The following is a 21,905-nucleotide window of genomic DNA, read 5'->3' as shown; positions in this document are numbered from 1 at the left end:
ATACATATGTGTGTATTTAAACATTTTTATATACAGGCACATATATAAAATTTGACAAAATTCAATATCCATTTATGATTAAAACTATATCAAAATGAGTATAAAGGGAATGTGCCTCAATATAGTAATAGCCATACATGACAAACCCACAGCTAACATCATACTCAACAGAGAAAAGTTGAAAGCTTTCCTCTCAGATCAGGAATAAGACAAGGATGCTCACTCCCACTACTTTTATTCAACATAATACTGGAAGTCCCACCTAGAAAATTAGGCTAGAAAAAGAAATGAAAGCCATCCAAATTGGAAAGAAAGAAGTAAAACTGTCACTATTTACAGGTAACATGATATTACAGTATCAACTACACCAAATTAAAAAACAAACAAACACAGAATAAAAAAAATTCAGTAAAGTTGCAGGATACAAACTCAATATACAGAAATCTGCTGCATTTTTTGTACACTAATCATGAACTATTAGAAAGAGAAATTAATAAAATAATCCTATTTATAGCTGCATCAAAAAGAATAAAATACCTAGGAATAAATTTAACCAAGGAGGTTAAATTTATTAAAACTATAACTTAAAACTGTAAGACACTGATGAAAGAAACTGAAGACCCAAATAAATGTGAAGATAATTCTATACTCATGAAGTGAAAGAATATTATTACAATATCCACACTACCCAAAGCAATACAATCCCTAACAAATTTCCAATGACATTTTTCACATAAAGAGAACAAACAATCCTAAAATTTGTATGGAATCACTAACGACCCCAATAACCAAAGCTATCTTGAGCAAGAAGAACAAAGCTAGAGGCATCAGACTCCATGATTTCAAACTCTATTATAAAGCTGTAGTAATTAAAATAGTATGGTACTAAAAAACAAACAAACAAACGAACAAAAACCAAAAAACAGGAAAAAAACAGACACGTAGATCAATCAGTGGAACAGAAAAGAGAGGCCAGAAATAAGCCCATGAAATTATGGTCAATCAATTTATGACAAAGGAACCAAGAATATGCAATGGGGAAAGGACAGTCTCTTTAATAAGTGGTGCTGGGAAAACTGGACAGACACATGCAAAAGAACGAAACTGTACCACTATCTTACACCATAAACAAAAATTAACTCAAAATAGGTTAAAGATTTGATTGTAAGAAGTGAAACAATAAAACTCCTAGCAGAAAACATATGCAGTAAGCTCTATGACATTGGTCTTGGTGATGATTTTTTGGATCTGATGCCAAAAGTAAAGGCAACAAAAGAAAAAGAAAAAAAAACAAGTGAGACCACATCAAACTTAAAAGCCTCTGCACAGCAAAGGAAATCATCACCAACAACAAAAAAGGCAACCTACTAAATGGGAGAAAATATTAGCTATTCATGTATCTGATAAGGGGTTAATATCCAAAATACATAAAGAACTCACAAATCAATAGCAAAAATTCACTTTGATTAAAAAAATGGGCAGAGGATCTGAATAAACATTTTTCCAAAGGTGACATTCAGATGGCCACAGATACATGAAAAAATGCTCAGTATCACTAATCATCAAGGAAATGCAAATCAAAACCACAATAAGATATCACCTCATACCTGTTAGAATATTATCAAAAAGATAAGAAATAAGTTTTGGAGAGAACATAGAGAAAAGGGAACATTTGTGCAATGTCGAAGGGAATTTAAATTGGTGCTACTACTATGGAAAGCAGTACAAAAATTCTTCAAAAACTCACAAATAGAACTACCAGGTGATCCAGCAATTCCACATTTGGTTACTTATCCAAATAAGACAAAAACACTAACTCAAAAAGATATATGCACCCCAATGTTCCCTGCATCATTATGTATAATAGTCAAGACATGGAAACAAGCTAAACGTCCATCAACAGATGAATGGATAAAGAAAATGTGATATATATATGCAACAGAATATCATTCAGCCATAAAAAAGAAGGAAATCTTGCCATGTGAGACAACATGGATGGAATCTGAGGGCAGTACATTAAGTAAGTCAGAGAAGGACAAATGTTGTTTACTCTCCCTTATATGTTGAATCTAAAAACAAAACAAAACAAAAAACCAAAAAACAAAACCCCAAGCTCATAAATACAGAGAAGTGGTTGGTGGTTGCCAGAAGCACAGGGTCGGTGGTGGGAAAACAAGTGATCACTGTCAAAATGTATGATCTTCTAGTTATAAAATAAGTAAGTCACAGGGATTTAACATACAGTATGGAGACTACAGTTAATAATACTGTACTGCATATTTGAAAGTTGCTAAGAGAATAAATCTTAAAAGTTCTCATCCCAGGAAAATAAAATTTTTGTAACTATGTACGGTGACAGACGTTAACTAGAATTATTGTGATGATCATTTTGAAATATATACAAATATTGAACATTATGTTGTACACCTGAAACTAATATAATGTTGTATGTGAATTATAAAAAAAAAAGGTACATGTGTTTACACATGTTTGTGTTACAGTCACATATATATTCATATACTTCTGTAAATTCTGCTAATGTAGTTTTCCTTAAAAAAGATCACTGACTACAGTATATTAGATAAATGACAATGAATAAAACTTTATGCAAAATATGATACCAAAAAATGTGTATATACACATAAAAAATTTACTTACCAATGATTCATCATAATTATTAACATAAAACATCTGAGACTTCACATTCCAATAGGCAAAAAGGTTATCCAATCGGATTAACTGAAAATAAATAAAATTTATTACATGCCTCATTTTTCTCTGAAGGATCTTTTGCATGCTATTTTCAGAATCTCAAATAATTGAGTCATATAACAGAGTTAAGCAAGTAAACACAATTCACATAAATCCATATAATATATTACCATTTGCCTTCCTACAAGTCTTGTCAAGTCTATGGGTTAACAAAATATAATATTTATTTTACCTTACGAAATAGTTTCTCAGTTTCATCATGTAAACACGGAACCCAGTTTTGATCAGTTGTCTGAAAAGGAAAAAAAAGGCACTAAAACTCATTCACATGTGAAATGGCAGAGTGACAAATCATATCTATCATGCCCTAGACCAATTTCCTATGAAAATGTCCTTGAAAACATAACATTCAAAGAATAGTAACTGACCATAGGAAAGTCTCTGCTTCCAAGGAGCTCACTATTTGGTTGAAAAAGTAAACAAGCAATTACAAACAGGGAAGTGCCACTATAAAGGTTAAATATACAGTACTCTGGGAGGACATGGTAGGAGCCTCAAACTCAGCGGTGTGATAGAGAAAATGATGCCTAACCTAATACATGGCATATGAATAAAAATTATTGATTCTAAGGGCAGTAAGGATTATGATTCAGACTAGGAATATATGCAAATGTATGACACATTCAGGAAACTGAAGTAGAACAGAATGGCCAGAGAACATAACGCAAAACAAAGAGATGAAACCCCATTTGTTACCTGGGGTCAGACTACAAAAGGATTATAAACTATTTGAAGACAAAACTATGGACTTTATTCTAAGGGCAATGAAAAGCCACTGAAGGGAATAAAGTGATCAGATGCTTATTTTAAAGAGATGGTTTTCATTTTTAGTAGAGAACTGAATGGATTAGAACAGTGGTTCTCAAACTTTAGTATGCAACAGGTTCACATAGAGGGCTTTTTAAACATGGATTGCTGGGCCCCAATATGAGATTCTAATTGAATAGGGCTAAGATGGGGGACAAGTTTCCAAGAATTTTCAAAGGTGATGGTCAAAACCACTGTTGTCACAGTCACCAATGACCTTCACAATGACAAATCTAATGGCTAATTCCTCATCCTTATTTTTCAAACTAACAGCATTTGACGTTTACACTACTCAATGTTATTGACTAACATTTCATTTAGCTTTTCATTTTTCTTTTCTTTTCCTGGTAATGGATCCATGTTTTAAAAAGAAGTCATACACAAAACCCCAATGGATATAAGAAATAAAAGCATGTAGTGAAGTGTTATACAGCAGTTAAACTGAATGAATTATATGTGGCAATACAAATGTCAAAAAACATTGCGAAGATAAAAAGGAAACTTATAGAAGAATCAATAAAATATTTCTCTAAACTTTTTAAATCCTACCAAATACTATACAATTTCAATGGCTACATTATATAAAAGTTTAAAAACTTAGGATGTTTATCTCTGTGGGAAGAGCAAGAGTAGAGAACAAAGGGATTTAAACTTTATTCATAACAGTCTATTTTTTAAAAGTATTTAAAACTTAAACCAAATGACAAATTTAACAATGGTTCATTCTGGATGAAAGCAAATGCTGCATAATCCTCTCTGTGCTCCTATACTTGTAAAATTCTTTAGTTTAAAAAATTAAACAGGAGAAAAAGTGCCACAATATTAATAATGTTGGTGAGGACATGGTGATTTGTTTCCTTACATTTTTTATAACTTATCAAAGTTTCTGCAATGAACATTTATTACTTTTATTTTGTATTTACTCATTTAAAACTCAGAAATAGATTATTTAAATTAAAAAACTATCAAATATCACAATCAGCAAATAATATTTTAAACGGAATTGATTATCAATCATTTTTGGAAATGTGAAAATGTGAAACTACCTACCCTCAGCTGCAATTCAGTCTATATTGACACCTATTTCTGATGCTGGCATAAATGAATAGTAATTAGTAGTCTGATAAGCTATTCTGCATAATTAAATATGGTTAAATTTCTTTTTAAACACAGTACCTGCATGCTGAGGTTTTGAAGGGAAATACCAAATGACAGTGGGTTTTCTCGATTTGTGATCTAAAGAGGAAAGACAGTAAATTTTACTCAGATTTTCAGTAGTTGGACAAAATTCCCATTATAGAAAAAGTTCACTTTCTGGGAAGTATATAATTTCAAGCATTCAAAAACATTTTAACACTTTGCAGAATTTTTATTCCTATTTTTTCCTAATACAGTACTAAGTAAAATATTAAGTATGAATGTATTAGTGTTGTACAATACATCTGCATAATATTTTTCAGTTTACAAAAGAAAGCTTAAAATGATTGACTGTCACAATAGTACTATGAGAAGGTAGTTATTGTGTGTTTTAGAGAGAATCCATGATTTATTTGAGATCAATTAGTTAAGTCTCGCTCTACTGATTCCTAGACCAGTGCTCCCTCCAGGAGATAAACATAGTATAATTTAAAGTATTTTAAAAACACATAGCTAAATTCATAACTCTCACCTATCAAAGGTGATTATAAGTAAGACATTTTCCTTCATTATCTAATGTTTGAACATTTTAGGAAAGTGTAATCAAGATAGTAAGGACCAGAACTTATAACTATAATTATAGAAAAGAAAGATCATGTCATCTTCAGTTCTGTATCCTATACTCGCTAGCATCTAACACGTTGGCTACTACAAAGCAGGTGTCAACAAATAGTCAAATATAAATAAAAATAAAAACAAGTGCCATCTATTAAAATACTTACATCATCTTCATAACGAATATGGATGCTGGAAATTTTCACTTGAAGATTTTTTATGATCTGAGTAATCAATTTTTCTGTAAAAGTGTCCTGTTTCTCCGCCAGATGTTTTTCTACAATTGCAAATATTCCTTTTATAGTTTGAATGAAAAATATACTCTACAAATACCCACATATTGAGGTAACATAAATGTTACCTTGTTAAAGAAAAAAGTCTATATTTGTAGATTTGCTTTCCAAAAGTCTTCGATACCAAAACATTTTCAAAGGAAACTAGTTTTCGAAAACTAATTTCTCGTTCAGTGAAACTAAAGCCAACACTGTAGAATTCATTGGCATTAAATTTTATAACTTCTTTCTGTTTTAACTATACCTGAGTACATAAAGATATAGAAAACTATGAAGGTTATTAGGTAAGAATTTTAATAGACTTAAATGAGAAAAATCAGAGCAGCAAAGAAGGAATCTCCCTTAAAATCAGTGATATCATCGTAAGTTGTCTGTGGTTAGGTGTATAAATAGTTGAATATGACCCTCCCTCAGATGAATACAAAATAGGAAGATATAATATCCTTTCCCTCTCTCCTTTCAATCAAGGCTGAAGGAAGTCCACCATTTCTTTTTCTGAAAACTACATTTACTATCTCCAGTTTCAATATTTTTCAGGGGAACAGAAAGAATAAAGAATTGTGGTTCCTAATTTCTTTTTTAATATGCCTTTGATAACCATTAGTTACTGTGCCTTCCCCCACTGTGACTTGAAAATGCCAATGAAAGATACCTACTTTCCTCCTTCTAGTCCTGTTCCCCCTGCACATACACATGATTTTTCTCTAATTACCTACTTATTACTCTCTAATTCAGATAGCCCAGGAAGCCGTAGCTTAAGGAAAGTAAATAAAGCCGTAGCTTAAGGAAAGTAAATAAAGATATCATAAGTCCGTACATCAAAGGCAAGTGTAAGTGAATGAGAGAAAAGTAAATATATTTGAATATAAAGACTTTAGAATTAATAAGAGACTGTATAAATAAGATCTTTGAAGATTTAAGTTTTAAATCTGTGAATCTCACTACTACCTAAAAAAATTCTTTGCTCTATAAATTTGTACATTCAATTAAATGCTAAATCTTTCTTTCACTATCCACTGGTTTCCTCCTGATTCCCTTATCCAACTCTGATTCCATTAAAATATCATTTCAACAACACTTTAAACTCTTTGCTCTTTTTTTCTCATTTTCTTCTGTCAATAAATCTCCAACCCTGAGTAAAACCAACTATCTTATTTTTACATAAACATGCCTATGTCTTGACAGGTGAATATTGGAGGAGAAAAATCACAACAGGACAGATTAGAATTACTATAAATTAGTAATCACCAACTTCCACCAACCAGCAACCTTACTACATTTCTTCAGTCAATTTGTTCACACTCTCTAGAACAACTATTTCAAACTTTTCTCATTCTCGTGAAAGTTCCAGCAACCCTTCCACTGCTCTCTTTACTATTAGCAAATGACATTGCCTCCAACTTTGGAAGAAATACAAGCTCCTTCTCTGCAATCATCACTCAATCAAAATAGTTATTTTTGCGGTGACCAATGACTTTCATGTCATGAGCGATTATTTCCTAATCCTAATTTACCTGACATCTCAGTAGGATCTGATACATTCTTTTTATTCCCAGAACACCCTCATTCAAAGGGAAAAAAATCAACAAAAACTATTCCAGAAAAAGACCTGCTAACAGATCTACTAGACAGACTTTAAAACAAGTATCATATAAATGCTCAGAAAACTAAAGGAAGATGTGGAGAAAGTCAAGAAAACAATGTATGAATAAAATGCAAGTATCTATAAAGAGACAGACAACCTAAAAAGAAACTAAACAAATTCTGAAGCAGAAAATTACTCTAACAAAAAGAAAAAAATTCACCAGAGGGATTCAAAGGCAGATTTCAACAGGCAGAAGAATCAATGAACTTGAAGATAAAATAATGCAAATTATCAAGTCCGAGGAACAGAAAGAAAAAAATATTGAAGAAAAGGGAACAAAGCCTAAAGGACCTGAGGGACACCAACAAGTGAACTAATATATGTATTGTGGGCCTAGTAGGCGAAAAGAGAAAGGGGCGAAAAAGGGCATTTGAATAAATAATGGCTGAAAACTTCCCAAATTTGAAAAAAGACATAATATACATCCAAGAAGCTCAAAGAACTCCATGTAAGCAGCACTCAAGAGTCCCACATTAATTCACATTATAATCAAATGTTCAAAAGTGAAAGAGAAAATCTTCCCCCTGCTTCTACTACTACCTCCCTCCCCCCACTCTGGCTCAAGCTGTTGTTTCTCAGTCTAGTTGTGTAGAACACAGCTCCCTGGCCCATGCTGGTATTACGAGTCTTGGGCTCCCCCCAGCTGAGGCAGTCGGTTGCCAGTCAACAGAAAATAAGCCCTAGCATGATTTTTAGAAAGACTCCCCTGAACATAAGCCTCTAATGCGTCTTTCGCAGCAAAACTTAATATAAGACCCAGGCTTATTTTGGAGGAAACACAGTAATAAGAGGATCAAATCAGTAATAAAAAAAACCTCTCAACAAAAGGAAGCCATGGACTTGACAGCTTCACTGTGAATTTTACAAAACATTTCAAAGAGAACAACAATCCTCTTCAAACTCTTCCAACAAATTGAAGAGAAGGGAGGGCGGCCAGGTGGCTCAGCTAGTTAGAGTGCGAGCTCTGAACAACAGAATTGCTGGTTCGATTTCCACTTGGGCCAGTGAGCTCCCCCCTCCACAACTAGATTGAAGACAACCAGCTATCACTGAGCTTCTGGAGGGGCAGACGGATAACTCAGCTGGTTAGAGTGCAAGCTCTCAACAACAAGGTTGCTGGTTCGATTCCCGCATGGGATGGTGGGCTGTGCCCCCTGCAACTAAAGATTGAAAATGGCAACTGGACTTAGAGCTGAGCTGCGCCCTCCACAACTAGACTGAAGGACAACGACTTGGAGCTGATGGACCCTGGAGAAATACACTGTTCCCCAATATTCCCCAATAAAATTTATTAAAAAAAAGAAAAATTGAAGAGAAGGGAATATTTCCAAACTGATACAAAAGCAAGACAAAGATACCACAGAAAAACTATAGCTCAATATCCCTAATGAATATTGATGCAAATCCTCAACAATATATTAACAAACAAAGGTTGAAAGCCCATCGGAAGGATTACACACTGACTCAATACAGTTTATTCCTAGAAGGGAAGATTGGCTCAATATATGAAAATCAATCAAACACACCACATTAACATAATAAAGGGGAAAAAACACATGATCATCTCAACTGATGAAGAAAAAGCATTTGAAAGAATTCAATACCCTGTCATAATAAACACACTCAATAAATTAGGAATAGAAGGAAACTACCTTAAAATAATAAAGGTCACATGTGATAAACTCACAGGAAACATCATACTCAATGGTGAAAGTCTGAAAGCTTTACCTCGAAGCTAAGGATGTCCACTTTTGTCACTTTTACTCAACATAGTAGTACTAAAGTTCTAGCCAGAATAATTAGGAAAGAAAAAATAAATAAGAGGCATCCAAATTGGGAAGGAAACAATAAAATTATCCCTTTTCATAAACAACATGATCTTATGTAAATAAAACTATATATATTCCAAAAACAAAAGAAAACACCTGTTAGAACTAATAAGCTAATTCAGCAAAGCAGCAGGATACAAAGTCAACACAAAATATTAGTGGCATGTCTATTTCCAAACAATGGAAAATCTGAAACGAAATTACAAGAAGTCCCATTACATCAAAAAGAATAAAATACTTAAGAAATAACATAAACAAGGAGGTAAAAGACTTACATAATGAAAAGCGCAAAACCCTACTGAGATAAATTTAAAAAGACAAATGGAAACACATCCTGTCCATAGATTAGAAGATTTAATATTGTTAACATGTCAATACTGCCCAAAGCAATCTATAGATTCAAACCAATACCTATCAAAATACCAATGACATTTTTTGCAAAAATAAATGAAAAATTCATCCAAAAATTCATATGGAATTTCAAGGAACTCTCAAATAAAACAATCTTTTTAAAAATTATTTGTTTTTTTCAGTTACAGTTGACATTCAATATTATTTTATATTAGTTTCAGGTGTACAGCATAGTGGTTAAACATTTATTGATCACAAAACAATCTTGAAAAGAAAAACAAAGCTGGAAGAAGCACACTTCCTGACTGCAAAACTTAGGACAAAGTTGTAATCAAAACGGTGTGGAACTAGCAGAAAGACAAACACATAGATGAATGAAGACGACAGGGCACAGAAATAAATCCTCACATATAAAGTCAAATGATTTTTAAGAAGGGTGCCTGGACTATTCAATGTGAAAGAACAGTATTTTTAACAAACGATGCTAGGAAATCTGAATATCCAGATATTCGCATGTAAGAGAATGAAGTTGGGCCCTTATCTAACAACAAAGATAAAAATTAACTCACAATGGATCAAAATGGATCTAAGATTTAAATTAAGACCTAAAACTATAAAACACCTATAAGAAAACATAGGGCAAAAGCTGCATGACACTGGATTTGGCAATGATTTTTTTTCATGTATGACACCAAAGGCACAGGCAACAAAAGAAAAGCAGGCAAACTGAACTTCATGAAAATTTTAGGATCCTAGAATACTATCAACAGAGTAAAGATGCTACCAACAGAATAGGAGAAATTTTTCAAATCATATATCTAATAAGAAATTAACATCCAGAATACATAAAGACCTCCGACGCACCTCTCCTCACCCCGGCCCCTGCCAAAACACCCACAAACGATTAATAGATGGGCAAAAGACTTAGACATGTCTCCAAAGAAAATATAGTAATGGCCAATAAGCACATAAAAAGATGCTCAAATACTAATCTTTAGGGAAATGAAAATCAAAACTACATGAGATATCACTTCATCCCCTTTAAGATGCTACTATCAAAAAAAAAAAAAACAGAAAATAATAAATGCTAGCAAGGATGTGAAAAAATTGGAACCCTTGTATACTGTTGGTGGGAATGCAAAATGGTACCAGTCCCTGTGGAAAACAGAATAGCGACTCCACAAAAAAATGTAACATAGAATTACATACTATCCATGAATTCCATTTCTGGGTATATATGCAAAAGAATTGAAAGCAGTGTCTCAAATGAATATTTATACACCATGTTCAAAGCAGCATTATTCACAATAACTAAAGCATAGAAGCAACCCTAGTGTCCACAGATGGATAAATGGATAAGGAAAATGTGGTATATACATAAAATGGAATATTATTCAACTTTAAAAAAGAAATTCTGACATACAAAGGTCTGACAATTAAGTTCACAAACTCATCCTAGAAAAAGTGCTCCATACCTCATTGCTGAACATCACTACGATCACCTTCAAAGTACTCCCCTTGGGAAGCTATGCACCGACACCAGCGCCTAGTCCACCCTTCAAAGCAATTTTGGAACTCTTTTTCTGGAATGGCCATCAGAATTGTCATCGTATTACCCTTGATGTCCTGAATGTCATAAAATGTCTTCCTTTCAATATTTACTTTATCTTCAGGTAAAGAAAGAAGTCATTGGGGGCCAGATCAGGTGAGTAGGGAGGGTATTCCAATACAGTTATTTGTTTACTAGCTAAAAACTCCCTCATAGACAGTGATGTGTGAGCTGATGCATTGTCGTGATGCAAGAGCCATGAATTGTTGGCGAAACGTTCAGGTCGTCTTTTTCACACAGCCTTTTTAGCATTTCCAAATAGTAAACTTGGTAACTGTTTGTCCAGTTGGTGCAAATTCATAATGAATAATCCCTCTGATATCAAAAAAGATTAGCAACATCATTGCAACAAGTTCGCGAACTTAATTGTCAGCCCTTGTATACTACAACATGAATGAACCTTGAAAACAGATGCTAAGTCAATTAAGCCAATCAGAAAAAGACATACAGTATGCTACCACTTACATGAAGTACTTAAAGGAGTCAAAAATCATCAGGACAGAAAGTAGAATCGTGGTTACCAGGGGCTGGGGGTGTTGGGGGTGGCAAATGAGGATTGTTTAAGGGGTATAAAGTTTCAATTTTGTAAGATGAAAAGAGAGATACAGATGGATGGTGGTGATGGCTGCACAATATTATAAAATATTTAATACCACTGAATTGTACAAGTGAAACTGGTTAATATGACAAATTTTATGTTATGTGCTTGCCACAATAAAAAATATTTTTTTTCTTTTTTTTATTAAATTTATTGGGGTGACGATTAGTAAAATTATACAGGTTTCAAGTGTACATTTCTATAATACATCATCTATATATTGCATTGAGTGTTCACTACCCAGAGTCAACTAAAAAAAGGATTGAGGATAGGGATGAATGACTACACAGGATATGAAAGAACTATGACAGAAGAAAGCATAATTACAAGATGACTTGCCAGGAATTTTGTTAATCTCCTTCGATGTTTTTTACCTGTTTGTCAACAGGTAAAACATTTGTTATTGGGTTTTATTTTTTATTTTTCAAATAACAATGCAAGGCAAGAATAGTGAAATCGGTATACATCCAGTTTTGTTTTAAAGATGCTTAACTATTAAATGGACAGAGAAAAGATAAACACACGACTAGTTTAAGAAAATGATTTTATGTTTGAAGAGAGGCTACAGTATATTTACATGCTAAGAAGAAAGGTTCACTAGAGGGAGAAGTTAGAGTCTGAGTACAAAAAGTAGCTGGTGGCACTACACACAGCACAAAGGAAAAAGGAATTTCTGCAGGACATTTCTACCACAGACAAAAGAAGGGGTTGAAGTAATAGACCTTGGTCTAGGTTGACTAGGAAAGGATGTGAAGCCAGAAGGTAAGTAAACAGATTTGAGAAAATATAAATATACCAAACGACTAAGTATATCCAAAAGGTGAAGAACTGATATAAGGAAAATAAAAAAGCTAGAAAGTTAAGAAAACATACTTGACCAAATTAATTACTATAGTTAAAACCAAACCTTACCCTTATAAGCTAGGTATATTATTTGCCCTAACATAAATTTCTGTAAGTTAAATTTCTGAAAACATGATAAAACACATACTACATTAAAATGCCCCAAGTAATAAGATTCTCCCATTATTTGTTAAGTAATCTCAGTGCTTTCAGAGAAAAATAATATTCAAATGTGATCAATACTTAGGTCTTTTACCCATTTCTTATTACCATTCTTATTTATTGTTTTGTTTACCTTGATCAGCTACTTTTTGTTTTGCTTCTTCTATTCTTTTTAGCTCCTGTTGCTTTGCTTCCAAGAGTTGCTTCTCTTCTTTTAAAGGATCATATTTTATTACTACAGGAATCATAAAAAAGAAGACTCTTAATTACCTTAAATTTAAATATACTAGCTCCAAAGAATATTCTTGAAAATAATCACTATTTCCAAGTTTGCAAAAATTTAAACACCAATTTAATATGAATTACCTAATATAAATTTAAATATAAAAACCTCTCCAAAATCCAAGTATTTTGAACAAATGTAATTATAAAATATAAAGAATTCCCATGCACAAAAAAGCAACTTAAATTACAATGTTTAAAATTTGACTTACTAGAAGAAGGCACTATGAGTAAATAAATGTCTTCTAATACAGCTACAACTGGTTGAGTATAAAGGTGTTTCCATGGAATTGTAAGATTAAGATTACCTACATTTTAAAAAAGACAAAAAATATTATTCATTTAACCTACATTTACTGTCAGACTATTTTCTGTCAGGCATTAAAAGAGATAAAGTGGCCTTTAACATTACAAGCTCAGTCACTTTACAGAAAGCTATTTTACAACTGAAAACAACAAGTTTGTTGTGAAAATTTGAAATTTTTGTATTAGTACTGTTGGAAAATCTACTGAATGATATCCGAAATATTTACAAGTTTCTGTTTATGGCAATCTGTATCACAAACATACTATTATTCTTCTACCATTAATCAACAATCCTTGATATTGTAACTTTGAATTTCCCCATTCTTACTCTAAATCTTTATAAGTATTTTCCTTACACTTTAAAATAGGTAGATTACATACTTTGTGTGTGTACTTTTCATATATAGAGGTTATATTAACATATACAGTCATGTGCAGCTTAACGACGGGGACACGTTCTGAGAAATTCATTACACAATTTCATCATTGTGCGATCACAGAGTGCACTTATACAAACTTAGATGGGATAGCCTACTATGCACCTAGGCTGTACGGTATAGCCTATTGCTCTCAGGCTACAAACCTGTAGAGCATGTTACTGTAAAAAACAACACAAAATTACATCAAGCACAAGGAAAAATGATGCAATCAAAAGACACAGTAAGCAGATGTATGAGGCTGCTGCTGGTGTAACATGGCATACTGATTTAAGGTAAAAAAAAAACTGTTTTAAGTAGAAAGAGTACACTCCAAAATAACAAGAAAAAGTAGAGGGCAAAGTCTTGTAAATAAATAAACCAGTAACATGGTCATTTATTACCTTTAGCAAGTATTATGTACTGTACATAATTTTATGTACCATACTTTTATTACAACTGGCAGCACAGCAGGTTTGTTTACACCAGCATCACCACAACCACATCAGTAATACGTGAGTTACAACAGCTATGACATCACTAGGCAGTAGGAATTTTTCAGTTCCATTATAATGTTATAGAACTACTATCGTGTATGTGATCTGTAGTTGACAAAAATGTCATTATACAGCTCGTGACTGTATGTATGGTAATATACATGTGTGTGATAATCATCATAAGTGTATGTACACACAAATTTTTCTGGTAATAGTCAAGGATCATGCGCAATATTTGAAAATTATTCAAACTAATGAGACTATTTTACCACAATCTAATAGCAAAGTATTTTTATAAACATTAGCGATTTCTTGAATGAAAAAATACTACTATGTACAGGGCTGATAATACTACTGATTCTAGTTTTATATATTTAGAAAATTTCCATAATAGTTTTAAAATATTTAAAATTTTTTTAGAAATTATGAGTCTCAATTTAAAAATAGATGCTATAATTGGAGAAGGGAAAGATTATTAAATACACTATTACCATATTAACTGGTTAGTAATTTGGAAATGGAAAAACTCTACTTAGACCTATCTCATTCCATAATCCATGTTTTTAAAACACCCCAATTGAGAAAAAGATTTCACCACACAATCCAGGGAAAAACATCTGATTTCTAAAAAAAGGGATAACTTTCTAAGTTTTGGAATTAGAGAAGATAGTGACCATTTCAAATTTCTGCACAGTCCAAAATGTAACCAAAATGGAATGAGATGGAAAAATAACTGTGACAAATTTGACATAATTTACTTATAAATACTATCAAGCAGACTACATACATATACACACATACATTAATAATAAAAAAAATGAACTAAAGTACAGAGAACAGTGACTAAATAGCTTTAAGTAATCAAAAGAAACTTATAAAATTAATAATGTAGCATTTTCATCCCTAAATCTATTTTTAACTAAACTTTTTTCTCTCAATATATGTAGGCTTCTTATAGAAAATTTGGAAAATTCAGAAAAATATAAATGAAGGTAATTCCAAGAATCTTCTACCTAAAGACAACTACTTTTAAAAAACATATGAGTATTTATATTTGATATATATGTATAATTCTTCATTCTAAATGAGGAAAACTTTTAAAGATCAGTAATATTAACAATACTCAATAATAGCAAGGGGACACTACATTCTTATAAAACTGGTTTTATTACTGTATCAGTCATTTGGAAACATGTACTTCTTTTTATGCAACAAATTATGTTCCTACTATACATTGTAGGTATTGTGCAAAGTGTGTGAATAAAACAAAGATTAAATCCACTTCTTCTCGAGAAACATATGTATAGAAGAAAAAAAAAAAGGATATTAAAGAATAGCAGGTTGCAACAACACCTTAAATGAGTCTCAAAATGATCTTGTATATTAGGTATTTAGTGCAGTGTATGTTCCACTATCTTGTATTAACAATGAATATTACCTTATTATTTTTAAGCATGGTTAGGCAAGAAAAAAGGAAGAAAGACTCGAAATGAAATCAGATCTATCTCCTCTCATACATTTATTTAATTTTCTTGAATTGACGTTAAATTTATGAACACTGAAATACAATAACCATAATTATAAAATTCAATAACTTTTGGAAAAATTTTAAAAGCTACATGAAAATACTACTGTAATATTGTTGTACCTATGGAAACACAGGATTACTCTACAATGTCCAAATATGTATTCATTGGATTATACTACCACAATAATTAAATGAGGTCAAATCAACATGGATTATGAGAAATCTTTATTAAATGTTAACTGAAAAAAATAGAATATGAAATCATACATATACCAGGATTACAAGTAGTTAAAATGTACACATGTAAAAAATCATATAGAAATATGCAAAAATAAATGTTAGCTAGAAAAGTATTGGGTGACATGTTTTCCATTATTTATACTAAACTGTCTTTAAATAGAGGGGGGGAAGAGAGAATTTGAACTGTAGCAATATATGATGATGAAAACTTTGTCAAGCAAATGGTCTAATAACAATCATAAGTGCACAAAATTATGGAGACATTAATCATGTAACTTATATAAGCTTCAGAATGTCTTGTTCCCTAAGTGACACCAATACGTTGAAATAACATTATATAAATCATACTACACAAACTATATAACAAAATATATCTATATACTTCCAAGTATCAACGACACTATCATCTTGCACAATATGTAAAGCAATAAAATTTAAACAGTAATTCAAAAAATGAAGTTAAAACAGTAAGCCAACATAATTTAAGAAATCAAACATACATGTATCTATTAAACATGTTAAAATGTCATATTCCAATCATTTTTTGCTCAACCAATACACTTGAAATGTAAACTATGAACACTGGGAAAATAATACAGAAAAACAACTAGTACAATATTTCCCGGAAGCCTAGACAACTTCCAGAGCAGAAATTCGGTTTCTGATAGGTCCTGAGCCAAAACGTCTGGATAATCCAGACCCTACTCCTTATACCACATATCCAGGCCCAATCAGAATTCATCAATAATAACTAGTCAGAAACCTAAGAACTGAGCAGGTTATGCTATTAGATTTAACACTCTGTCTCTCAATTCATTTTTAACATCTAATAACATGTATAATTTCATAGGTATTGGGCAAGGGATATATGGACCACATGGTATATTTAAGTTACACAATTAAGCTCTACCTAGATAAAAACACATTTTCAATTAATGCTCAGAAACATTAAAAATATCACATTATAGAAATACTAGGCATATTATTCTGATTGCATGTCCAGCAAGGAGAACATTCAAATAATAAACATAGCTTACCTATATGACCAACTTTAATTTTAAATGGTACATCCAGTTGACTCTGCAAAAAATATATAAATGTAAAACATTAATATATATATATATACAGTTCAGCAAAATAGATGACTGCTTTTTCTTCCTAGAATTAAAAGGTATAAGTTATACCTTGTCTTTACCTTCAATACTTATTTAAATTTATAAATATACATATAATTGGATTATTGTTCTCAAATACATAAAATTCAGGGAGACTGATCTTTTTAAAATAAATAGTGGAAAGGTTCTACAGTAATACTGACCACATATGTTACCCATAACAGAATCACTACTTCTTTTACATTTAAAAAAAAAAAAAAAGTGGGAAATTCCACTGTCAACTTGTGCTTGTAGGGAGATTAAAACTCCACTTTGCAAAAAATATCATCAAAAAAATGTTCCTTATTCAATGGGGGAAGGGGTAACCTTTTTAATAAATGGTGCTGGGAAAATTGGATACCCACTGCAAAAGAAAGAAGTTGGACCCTTATCTTATACGATATGCAAAAATTAACTCAAAATGGCCCAAAGATATAAACACAAAAACTGAAACTATAAAACCCTTAGGAAAAAAAATAAGGTAAAATTTGGCAATGACTCCTTTGATATCACACCAGAGGCACAGGCAACAAATGAAAAACACAGATAAATTCAATCTCATCAAAATTAAAAACTTTTGTGCATCAAAACACACTCAACAGAGTCATAAAGCAACCCATGGAATGGGGGGACACAACTGCAAATCACACCGATAAGGGTAAATCTCCAATATATACAAAGAACTATACAACTTGACCAAAAAGAAAAAAAAAATTGAAATATCAATTGTCATTCCTCCAAAGAACAAAAAAAAAAAAACACATGAAAAGATGCTCAACCTTACTAGTCATTAAAGAAATGCTAATAAAAACCAAAATGAAATACAACTTTACACCCATTAGGAAGGCTATTATAAAAAAAACCAGAAAACAAATGTTGTCAAGGATGTGGTGAAACTGAAACCCTCATGCACTGCTAGTGGGAATATAAAATAGTTCAACTGCTATGGAAAACAGTAGGGTGGTTCCTGAAAAGGCTAAACATAAAATCCAGCAACTAAACTAGGTATACCCACATAAATTTAAAGCAGAGACTTAAACAGATGTGTGCATGCCAATGCTCATAGCAGCATTATCGATTGTTAAGAGTCAAAAGGCAGAAATGATTCAAATGTCCATCAACAGATGAACAGATAAACAAAATGTGGCATATACTAGAGAATATTATTCAGCCATAAAAAGGAAAAATGTTCTGATACTGGCTAAACAACATCGATGAACGTTGAAGGATTACACTAAATGAAACAAGACAGAGAGAAAATGACAAAATAGCATGATTTCATTTATATGAGGTATCTGGAACACGCAAATTCATAGAGACAGAAAATAGATTAGAGATTAGCAGGGAATGAGAATAGGGAATGAGAAGTTATTTTTTATGGGTACAGGGTTCCCTGTGGCATAATGAAAAAGTTTTGGAAATACTAGTGATGGTTGCATATCGTTGTAAATGTAATTAATGCCACTCAATTCTATAGTAAAAAAATGGCTAAAATGGTACAAAAAACTTGAAGATGATTAGGGAAATAAGTTAACCATTTAAAGTAAAACCATACAGAAACTAATATAATACTGCATTGTCAACTATACTTTAATAAGTAAATTTGAAAAAAATAAAACCACCACATCGGAAGATATACCAGAAATATTTTTAAATGGGGAAAAGTATAATGTCAGTTTGTGCTTTTAAGTCCATTTCGCAGAATTCACATTTTACAAAATTTATTTTCAAAAAATGTTCTCAAACTTAAATGATTTATGGTGACAAAGTAAATCAGGAAAAAGTCTATATAGATAAATGCATTAACAAATTTCTTATAGTCAAACCTACCAGGGCATTTTCTTTAATTTCAAGATTCTTGAGGGCCACAGCTCCTAAAAAAGATTATTAAAAACAATAAAACTGAAATATTCAAATATTTTTCATTTTAAAAAGTTAGGTAAATTTCATTCCTAAAATGTCACATTAAGGAAGGATACTTACAAATCATGTACAAGACAGAAAACAGAATGCAACTATAATCTTCATTCTTCAGCTTAGTCTAAGATTGCATGTTTCACCAAAACATCATTTATTGGTAAGTTATGACCTTTGCAATTGTAGCTCAATGTTTATGCATTTTAATCAGAATTATACAAATAATATGAACCTAGCAAGGTAGCATAATATATGAGCAATTTTTTAAATGCACAATCAGCAAGCTCAAAGATATATAAACTTCCCAAACTGAAATGCAAACAGAAAAATGAAAGAAAAAAGATAATACAAGAGAAGTCCAAGAGCTGTACGACAACTGTAAAAGCTATAACATATGCATAACGGAAAAAAAAAAAACCAGAGAAGCAAAAAAAACTAAATTAAAGTAATAATGGCTGAGAAATTTCTAAAATTAATAATAAAGACACCAAATCACAGATCTAGGAAGCTCAGACAACAAGCAAAAAAAAAAAGAAAAAAATCTACATGTAGGCATATCATAAACTAAAGCAAATCAAAGATTAAGGAAAATCTTGAATATGATCCAGAAATTCCACGTCTGGGTATACAAATAAAGGAAAACAGGATATCGAAAATATATCTGCACTTCTATGTTTATTGCTGCATTATTCATAATACCCAAGATATGGAAACAACCTAAGTGTACATCGACAGATAAAGGATAAGGATGGGATACACACACACACCACACACACGTGCACACATGCGAGCGCGCGCACTCTCTCTCACACACACACACCCCAATAGAAGTACAAGAAATAACTGAATTGAAAAATTCACTAGAGAAAGTCAAAACCAGACTTGAACAGGCCAAAGAATGAATCAGCAAACTTAAAGACAAATTATTTGAAAATAAAAAGGAGCAAAAATTTTAAGTTGAAGAAAAGTGAACATAGTCTAAGAGACTCATGGGACATTATCAAGTGTATGCATTACAGAATTCCAAAAGGAGGAGAAATAAAGAAAGGGTCAGGGAACTTATTTGGAGAAATAATATCCAAAAACTCCCAAATTTGAGGAAAGACATGGATATATGAATCCAAGAATCTCAACCAAGAAACATGACAATCAAAGACAAAGAAAGATTAAAGGCAGTAAGGAAAAAGTGACTTGACATATACACAGGTTCCTCAATAAGATTATCAGTGGATTTCTCAGCAGAAACAGTGGATTTCTGCAAGCCAGAAAACAGGGGTATTATATTTAAAGTGCTGAAAGAAAAAAATCTGTCAACTGAGAACATTATATCAAGCAAAACATATCTACTTCCAAAATAAGGAAACATTTAAGATACTCTCAGACAACCAAAAGCTGAGGGAGCTCATTACCAGCAGCTCTGCCTTACGAGAAATTTTAAAGGGAGTCCTTCAAGTTGAAAAAATACTAGGTAGTAACTTGAAGCCATTGAAAATATAAAGTTCTACAGTAAAGGTGAAAACATGGGAAAATATAAGAAACAGTATTATAATTTTACTTTGTAATTCCATTGTTTATTCCTTTATAGGATTTAAAAGGCAAAAGATGTTTTTAAATTATAAGTCATGTTAATAGGTACATAATAGGTACATAATATATTAAAATGTCATATCAATAACAAAGTTGGGGAGGCGAGCTATAAAGGACTAGAGTTATTATATGAAATTAAAGTTAAGTTCCTACCAGCTTAAAATAGTTATAACATTAAAATATTGTATGTCATCCCTGTGGACCCACAAAGAAAATATCTCCCAAATATACAAAAGGAAATAAGGGAATCAAAACTTGTCACTACAAAATAACTGACTAGACACAAAGGGAATAAGGGGAAAAAATGAGACAAAAAGTTAAAAGACAAAGAGAAATTAACAAAATGACAATACAAAGTCCCTCCCTATCAGTAATTACTTTAATGTAAATAGTTTAAACTCACCAATCAAAAGACCTAGGTGGGGAGAATGGATTTTAAAAAATAAAATGAAACAGGATCCCCCTATATGGTGTCTACAAGAGACTCACTTCAGCTCTAAAGGACACACATAGGTTGAAAGAAAAAGGATGGAAAACGATTTCCCATGCAAATAAGAAGGCAGAGATGTGTGTGCGTTATGTTCCATTGAGTCAGCTCCAATTCCTGGAGACACCATAAATGAGTGATGGCTACAATGTCCTGTCCTCAGCACCCCTGCTCAGCTCCTGGAGACTCATACCTATGGCTTCTTTTTAAGGAGTCAATTCATCTCATATCTGGTCTTCCTCTTCTCCCGCTGCCTTATATTTTTCGCAGCATTATTATCTTTTCCAAAGAACCCTACCTTTTCATGATGTCTCCAAAGTAGGACAGCTTCTGTTTTGTCATTTTTGCCTCCAGCCATGTTTCAGGCTTAATTTGCTCTAGGACCCACTTGTTCATCTTTCTGGCAGTTCCGGGTATCCATAGAACTCTCCTCCAACACTATATTTCAAATGATTTTTTTTTTTTCCTAACAGGCTTCTACATTCTCCAGCTTTCGCATCCACACAGTTAAGTTTAAAAGTGAGGGTGTGGATGATCTTAGCCCTGATTTCTAATGACACATCTTTGCTCTTCGTGATTTTTCCTAATTCTTCCATTGCTGACCTTCCAAGTCTCCGCATTCCTTTGATTTCTTGGCTGCCATCTCCATTTGAATTGATGAGTGAACCAAGGTAAGCAAAATCTTTGACATTTTTGATATCTTCATAGTCTATGTTAAAGTTGTGTATTTCTTCTGTAGTTGTTTTCGTCTTCTTGATGTCCAAATGCAGTCACTTTGTCACTTTTTTCTTTCACCTTTATCAGAAGTAATTTAATCCATAGCTACTTTC

General features: G+C 32.2%; 1 protein-coding gene across 3 annotated transcripts in view; it reads right to left on the bottom strand.

Moving 5' to 3' along the window:
• The window catches only part of VPS13A (vacuolar protein sorting 13 homolog A), a 194,256-nt gene that overhangs the window by 157,658 nt on the left and 14,693 nt on the right, over positions 1 to 21,905 (bottom strand). For all 3 annotated transcript variants that reach the window (XM_019736649.2, XM_019736650.2, XM_019736651.2), the window contains exons 2-9: positions 18,915 to 18,958; positions 16,968 to 17,010; positions 13,156 to 13,251; positions 12,795 to 12,896; positions 5,499 to 5,608; positions 4,756 to 4,815; positions 2,945 to 3,004; positions 2,659 to 2,739 (exon numbers count right to left, since the gene is read on the bottom strand). In XM_019736649.2, the coding sequence (XP_019592208.2) occupies positions 2,659 to 2,739; positions 2,945 to 3,004; positions 4,756 to 4,815; positions 5,499 to 5,608; positions 12,795 to 12,896; positions 13,156 to 13,251; positions 16,968 to 17,010; positions 18,915 to 18,958 (596 nt within the window). The remainder of the gene's footprint in view (positions 1 to 2,658; positions 2,740 to 2,944; positions 3,005 to 4,755; positions 4,816 to 5,498; positions 5,609 to 12,794; positions 12,897 to 13,155; positions 13,252 to 16,967; positions 17,011 to 18,914; positions 18,959 to 21,905) is intronic.

Source organism: Rhinolophus sinicus, linkage group LG04, assembly GCF_036562045.2.
Source record: "Rhinolophus sinicus isolate RSC01 linkage group LG04, ASM3656204v1, whole genome shotgun sequence".
In the NCBI taxonomy this organism is placed as follows: Eukaryota; Metazoa; Chordata; class Mammalia; order Chiroptera; family Rhinolophidae; genus Rhinolophus; species Rhinolophus sinicus.
Note: the sequence above shows the minus strand (reverse complement) of the source record. Positions and strands in the feature narration are given on the sequence as shown.